At 40.0% G+C, this 8,130-nt stretch overlaps 1 protein-coding gene across 1 annotated transcript; it reads left to right on the top strand.

Moving 5' to 3' along the window:
* The first annotated feature begins 2,017 nt into the window (after positions 1-2,017).
* Positions 2,018-4,691, top strand: synprb (synaptoporin b). Its single transcript, XM_056605823.1, has 5 exons — positions 2,018-2,041; positions 3,120-3,244; positions 3,483-3,681; positions 3,795-3,986; positions 4,091-4,691. Exons 1-5 carry the CDS (start codon positions 2,018-2,020, stop codon positions 4,469-4,471), a joined length of 921 nt encoding a protein of 306 aa, XP_056461798.1. The 3' UTR covers positions 4,472-4,691.
* Positions 4,692-8,130: the final 3,439 nt, after the last annotated feature.

The raw sequence follows: 8,130 nt of genomic DNA, 5'->3' as shown, positions 1-8,130 counted from the left end.
AATATAGGCCTATGCCTTACTAAGCATTTATCAGCTACATTTAAATGCTGGGAATGCATCAAGTAGGCCTACCATTGTAGCACTACCAGGCCAAACGGTATGAAGGCAGACAGATCTCACTTTAGAAGAGCGCACACACACACACACACACACACACACACACACACACACACACACACACACACACACACACACACACACACACACACACACACACACACACACACACACACACAAATACTAAATGCTATCAAACTATCAGAATTGATGAAATCCATCTCTACATGTAATTAATAAATGCTTAGTTAGCACAGATAGTTTGTTTTTTATAAGTTTTATGGTTTTGGTTTTGGGTTTCCAGCTACTTTGAACATATAGAATGAGAACCCAAACCTTGCCTTTTTTCTACACACTTTTCCTAGGTTAGGGTGATTATATTAAAGATGTTACATTTAATCCCATCCTTTTCAAATACATACAGCACACTTTTGATATGCAGTACAGGCTCCTATCCAGCAGAGGTCAGTGGTGGTCTATTCCTGAGGATTACGCTTCATACTGCATGGTATACAAAGACAAATCACGATAAATGAATAATTTAATAAATAAGAACCAATATAGCCTAGTATTGCGCAATAGTACCATATCAATAAGTAAAAGGATTGACAGATATGTCTGCTCATCAATATATTATCAAAGCTGGGTAACATGGTGAATAGGCTTTGAATTACACTTTCATTTTACTACCATGTTGTAAAAAGTAAAAGCACATGTATTTGAATATGGCTGGCTATTGTGTTATGCTGAATGTAGCTCATTCACTTTATTTGAAAATATATAAAATCTGTTATGTTACACTATGTTTTCCTTTATTATATTGTTCTGATATTTTGCAGTGGACTCCTCTTCGCATGCACTAATGAGAATGTAGGAACAGCAGGATACACCTCTCCCTAATCTACTTCAACAAATAGCCACAATGTGTCAAACACATTTGTGTCCTTGCAAGGCTTTTGTCAACTTTGTGCAACGTCTTGCGCTAATGTTTCCATGGCAACAAGTTATTCTACGAGTGAGGATGGTTGCTTCTTTTCATTCAGAAAAAGTCGTCCACATGTGAATCGCAAAATTAATTGAAACATCATTATAAAAAAGCCTACAACTGACTGAAGTCATATTAACATATTTAGAAAAAAAGCCAGCTATTCAGCCATGACCCAGCTGGGTGAAAAAAACAAAACAGGACGAATAAAAAGGCCCTCATTATGCAGTAATTACTGTGATTACGACTCGCTATGACTGATCAATTGTCCACAAGCACGAGAATAGAGACAGGGGCCGGGTCAGGGACTGCTGGAGCTCCACATGCTAAATTCATGGCCGATTTAACTACTCTTGAAATTGGAAAGACAATGCAACAGGGAATACAAGATGGTGGGATGGATGGATGGATAGAAAGAGATAGATAGTGATAGATAGTGATAGATAGTGATAGAAAGATAGATAGATAGATAGATAGATAGATGGATAGAAAGAGATAGATAGTGATAGATAGTGATAGATAGTGATAGAAAGATAGATAGATAGATAGATGGATAGAAAGAGATAGATAGTGATAGATAGATAGATAGATAGATAGATAGATAGATAGATAGATGGATAGATGGATAGATGGATAGATGGATAGATGGATAGATAAATATAGATAGAGATAGGCCTGTATTGATAGATAGGCCCATACACATAGTATATACATAGATGCATAGATACATAATTACATAAATACGATCGATTCATAGGTAGGGGGTATACACAGAGTAAGACGTGCCCACTGATAAAGCCAACAGAGATACAATTACACACCAAATCTCCTCCCAAAACCAGATCGATGCCCACTCTGCCCTCCCACTAACCATACTCTCGCTCTCTTCACCTTGCACTCCAGCGACATAGCAACAGTGGGATGAAAAGCTGTTTGAACACCGCGTGGAGTTGAAACTTGCGCTGTGGTTTTTAAATGTGCATGGTAATTTTTGCTCCGGTAAGTGTTACGTCTATATCTCTCATGTTCTGCATATGTCTGATCACTCGTTCATTAAGTTCTCAAATAACTACATGTATGTAGCATTATTTTAGTTCATTTCAAATAGTTGTTTGTTTTTTCTAATGCTGTAAATTTGAGGGACAGATTATCTTTTATTCAATAAATGCTGTATTGTTTTGTTTTCTCCCATATGATGTTGTTTCGAGAGAGACAGAGCCAGAGGGGCAGAGAGAGAGAGAGAGAGATAGAGAGACAGAGGGGCATGGAAAGAAGGGGAGAGATAGAGAGAAAAGGGGGCTGTGTGTGTGTATAGTGTCCCTTCAAGCCCCGTCTCTGTACTACTGTGACCACCCTCTGGTTCCCAGCAAGTAGCTCTTCCCATCTTTTCAATTATTCATGTTTTGTTTTCCAAAACTCATTATGAACGTTGGATCCTGAGATTGGTAATTTATTGATGGCTAAGAAGTGGTATGGAACATGAACTGCCCTTTCCAGCCTGAATCGGTATGGATTTTCCATGCGAGGGGTAGAGAGGGTTTTGTTTTCATCAAATGTTCAGTGAGATTTAAAATGTCACTTTCTCTATGATGTGAGGGATCACTGTGTGATGACTCACTTTGGATTTGGAAAAAGGGCAGATCTACAAACAGAACTACGGCAAACAGGAGGAGGTCCAGGGAATAAAGTGGTTAATAGGACTGCAAAATATGACAAATAAATGTCGCTGAATAAATCTCAGTTATACATTTTAATGGTAAACATGCATAATGGATAAATGTATAAAATGTCACCTAGCAGATTCGTAATATTGGATTCGGCATCCATATAAAGTATGTTTTCCTAAACGTCGATGCATCCTATTTTTTGACCAAGCTAAGGTTTTTCCAACCCCCTTCAAATGATCAGGGCTCTTCCTTTTGTTGGAGACAAACAATCGTTGTTGTTTTTTGTGTTCAATTTAGTATACCACCTACGGTCATTTGTCGAGAGATTTATTTTCTGAGAAATATTTGTAACACCTTTCTCCGAAACCTCTTCACAAGAAATCACCACTCCATGTTTGTTTGTTTCACAGATTTTTGCCATCTGTGCTTTTGCAACATGTGGGGGCTACACTGGTCACCTGGAGGTTAGAGTGGACTGTGCAGACAGGAAACAGAGCAACCTCAGCATCAATGTTGATTTTGGTTATCCTTTTAGGTAAGATAAGATAGTAAGAGTACAGTACAATATACTGATATTATTTGCAGAAAATTATACTCACCGACGGATTATGACATTTTTACCCAATAATATTTATTAGTTTTGGGAAATTTCAGGATTACTTAAAGTTGGACCCTGTCCTGAAGGGATCTTATACCCATGCCTACGCAGTACTTCTAATATTCCTTCCCCAGTAAAAGAAGAACATCATACTGACTCTTCCTCTCTCTTGTAGACTACAACAGGTCCATTTCCAAGCCCCCCTGTGTGAGAAGAATCGACAAGAGACCCTCTTCTTATCAGGAGATTCTTCCCCTTCCGCTCAGTTTTATTTGACCGTCGGGGTACTTGCCTTCCTGTACTCCCTGTTGGCCACAATCGTCTACATCTTCTACCAGAACAAATACCGAGAGAATAACAGAGGCCCCCTGGTGGTCAGTGAAGGAGCTTTTTAAACACAGGTTTAACCTCTAGTATTCCTGAAGAAAACAAAGCAGTAAAAATTAACAAACGTGTGCGTCATCTCTCTTTCAATCTTGCCGAACAGGATTTCATCATCACAGTGGTTTTCTCCTTGGCGTGGCTTGTCAGTACTTGCTCTTGGGCAAAGGTTCTGTCCGACATCAAGACGGCCACAGACCCAACCCAGGTGCTCCTGCTCATCAATGCCTGCCGAGCCCAGACCAACATATGCGCGGTCACCCATGAGCCCGTCTGGTCCCGTCTGAACACATCAGTGGTGAGTAGCCGTGGTCCAAACAGAGAACATGGCAGGGCATCATCGATGAGAGCACTTATCGTTGAATTGAACTTAAAAGATGTACTCTGTCTACTCTGTTTTAGGTGTTTGGCTTTGTCAACTTAACCCTATGGGCTGGGAATATTTGGTTTGTCTACAAGGAGACCGGCTGGTATAAGACAGGTCAGAGATACACGACCAGGAGTGCTTCTGGGAAACGCGCCAACAGCATGAGGCAGCGTCTGTACAGTGAGAGCAGCTTCGACCAGACGGCAGACAGTGATGACCGCCGACAGCTTTACAGACAGCAGAGTATTGCTCTGTCTGAGGGAAGTCTTGACCCGCAAATCTACAGACAAGGTAGCCTCAATCAACCAGTTCAAAGTTTAAGCTTGCCCCAGACTCGACTCGGCCCCCCGATGGCGTACAGCCAGGGAAGCCCCACCAACTCCAAAGGCCCGGTGATAATTGTTGACAAGATTTAGGTGTTAGATTGGGAGATGGTGGACTGCCAAACAGATCGGTGCCAAAATGAGAGGCCATTTCCTGGGCATTATGGTGACATAATGACACCCAACTTGGTAGCCTATACTAGTCTTAGTACTCATGTACTCTTGGGATGTTAGTCGTGTTAACAGATTAATTTCTCTGTTGACATCCAACATTATCCAGGATTTACATCTTCACATTTAAAGGTCCATAAGTAAATAATACACAACAAACAAATTAGTGAATGGTTGAGATTGGTGAAAGGATAGATTTCCACTTATTTAATACCTGAACAATTGTTTATTAAAAGCTGTTGCTTTCTTTTCACCATAATTTAAACGTGACCATTCTCATTCATCCGATATATCTAACACTTGCAAGCAGATATAGCCTCAACTATATCCAAACGGGAAGTGATGAATAAATCATGTAGGGATTCGCTTTCAGACTAATCTGACACATTATCTTGGATTAGATTAGGGATTCCATATTAGTTATTTATTAATTTCTGCCATAATTGGCACAAGAGGCCTGAAATGGTCAACATAATAATTGTTGTGATACTTGCAAGCTAACACACTATTGTTATGGTGATTGTGTTTTGAACAGCAAATAAGCAAATAGAACTGCATTGAAAAGGGATACATTGGTAGGTAGGTGAGTCAACAACAGACAGCTATATTTATTTATTTGAATAATAAAAGTGATTATTAATGTTGTTGTTTTGCATGTGGCCAATTTTGTAGAAATTATTATTGTTCTGGGGACTCTTTTATTCTGATAACAAACATGAAGTAGACGGGAAAGGTTTTCATTGACCCCATCAGTGTCAATGCACCATGTAAGATATGATCATGTATCTTCTTCTTGCCAATTCTAAAATATGTTTATTTTAAAACAAAGTAAAGGTGCTAAACGGTGTAGCTAATATTTAAGAGCTATAATTTGAGCCTCAGTAGGCCGCAATTTAGATGTAGCCTATTGTAAGCTACATCTGTAAAAAAAAAAAAAACAGTGTAAATATATTGATAGCCTACTATACCTACATTATCATGTCAAGGAAAAAAAACAATGATCTTCTAATGTGTAATGATAGAGGTGCTCAATAAGCGAAGAAATTGGATTTCAATGTAGAGTAATTTTTTCTTAGTTTTAGCATACAGTATATAGTATACATATTATGTTGCTTATTTGGGCCATTGCAGTTACTTCCAATATCCACATTTTAATGTTTATTAAAGATCGTTAACATTGCTGACCTGTCTGTTACCCACTGTCTAAGATGTGTATTTGAGGAGCTGATCAAAAAATACATGAATGTGTGTTGATAATGCATAGCCTACCTTGCTTCATTGTAACATCTATTGTGAATACTTCCCTCCTCCAATACAAATACCAATATACCAAAACCTCACCGCCACTATCACCATGGGCAGTGGCGGCGCCAGAAATAATTTGTTGCAGTTGCTTAACAGTTGCTGTATGAATTCAAGAGGTTGCTGGTCAAAAAAAAAAAAACTTGATCAAAACACCTGAATTTGGCAGAGACACGGCCGGGAAGACATTTTCGGCATGGGTTGGGGTGGTTGCGGTCCCGTACGAGGCAAGTTTACAGTACAGTAACAACACAGACTAATCGCACCACTGTGATTGAGTGTGATCGTATCATTTGACAGTTCAACGTGCGCTATCTTTCTCCCTCTCCCTCACACACGCACAGACATAAAGACGTAAAGACATAGAACAATATAGAGGAAGATCTTTAAGAAGGCCAACATGAAAATAGCCCAGCGGCATGTACACATTCACTGCTAGTCCAGGTGGCACTGCGGCCACACGATAACAAACAACATAGTTCAATCAACAGCCCGTCAGCAGTCCCCCAACTACAAGGTTACCTGTCCTGTCAATAGTGGTGAATTGCACATCTCAGACCCACCGTCGCCACGGTACATTCCAAAGCATTCACATTAGTTGCGCGATACGTCTCAAATGTAGGCCTATGTGGAACATTAATACAATAGTTGCTATTATTGTTGATACTATTATACTTCATAATACTTCTATTAAGGGCGGATCATACCAGGCTACGATAAACCCATCCTTTGGCATGAGCCAAACCTATAATCTAGTTCTACTTCAAAACAAATCACATGGGCCCCAAGTCAATATGCTGCGACGGGCAAACTTAATAACCAAACGGCCTACCTTAAATCGATGTCTTGATCACAGGACTTCTTGCAATATTCCACTTTAATCCATACGGTTTAACACACCAACATTGCTAGCAACCATGTGATAACATTGTATTGCTAATTCAGAACTGTGTAGGCTACAATATTTTCTTCCGTTTCTTGACCTCAGCATAACCCCCCTCCGAACAACTACCAAGTCCAACACAAGTCTGGCTATTAACGAGCCCATCCTCAGCCTCGCCATCGCGAGTCGTGTTTGAACTTGATTTCTTTCGAAATAGTAAAAACTTGTCCATATTTTTTAAGCGCCAACGAGCCGGCAACGAACATCTCTGACTGATAATCTCGCCGCGAGATGTCCGCATATTTGAAATGTTATTTATTTTTCGTAAGACTATGCTATTAATGAAATTATTGTTTCATGTACATTAAATAATAATTAATTAATATTGTACATATTGCTTGGGATAGTTTGTGTTAATTGTGCGTATGTTTTTTTTTAATCTGTTCATGTCACTTACAGAGTGTGCGCATGCCCAACGCTCGGGAACTGGATTTGAACGACAGTCACGGCCCTGAAATTTTGACGCTACTCACTTATGCACTTAATCTGGTGATTCATATGACAGGATTGGTCGGTATGGTGACGGGTACCGCATTCGGCCATAGGTTTAGTTGAATTTATTTAATACCATTTTACGGAAAATGGCATTATTTCAAATATGTTGTTTGAGTTTGTCAAAAAATCAGGGGTTGCTCTGGGGTTTCTGAGCAATTGCTTGGGGTTGCTATAGCAACGGCAAGCAACCGCTTGGCGCCGCCCCTGACCATGGGAGAAAGATATCCAACCACAGCAGTTCCAAATAACGAAAGCACAATTTCCTATGATGCAGTTGCATCGTATATCAATTAGAGGGAGGCAAATGTCCACGAATAACTTTGTTTGCCCGTGGAATGCATGAAGATAACAATTATACTACCGACAAGACGACAGCTTTGCATAAACATCACACTTTGTCTGAATGGCAATCACCCCTTGACATATTTGCCACACCTCGGTGACCTCATAGCTGGCTACGGGAATGCGGGCGATCACGAGGCCTATAATGAAGAGGCCGTCTTCCAAACTACACATCCGTTGGGACTAATTGAGAGGGTAAATGCTAAAATATGAAAATAAACGCTTGGTAAAGAAATATATATTATTAGTTATGAAGACGATGTGACTTCTCTCACCTTGGTTAACCTCATGGTCGCGACGTTATCCTTTCAAACAAAGGCAATATGTTTGCATTCGATGGTCACCATACCCTGCACCCAGCTGAACGCGTGGGGACATATAGGAAATTATAGTGTGTGGGCATATCCCGAATATAGCAATTACAGTCATCCTATCAAGGGAAATGGGGGGTTACGTGGCAGAGCCGAGTTCGGAAAGATAATGAGGCGGGCACGCATTT

The sequence above is a fragment of the Gadus chalcogrammus genome, chromosome 13, assembly GCF_026213295.1.
Source record: "Gadus chalcogrammus isolate NIFS_2021 chromosome 13, NIFS_Gcha_1.0, whole genome shotgun sequence".
Classification (NCBI taxonomy): Eukaryota; Metazoa; Chordata; class Actinopteri; order Gadiformes; family Gadidae; genus Gadus; species Gadus chalcogrammus.
This window is presented reverse-complemented; position numbering and strand designations above follow the sequence as displayed.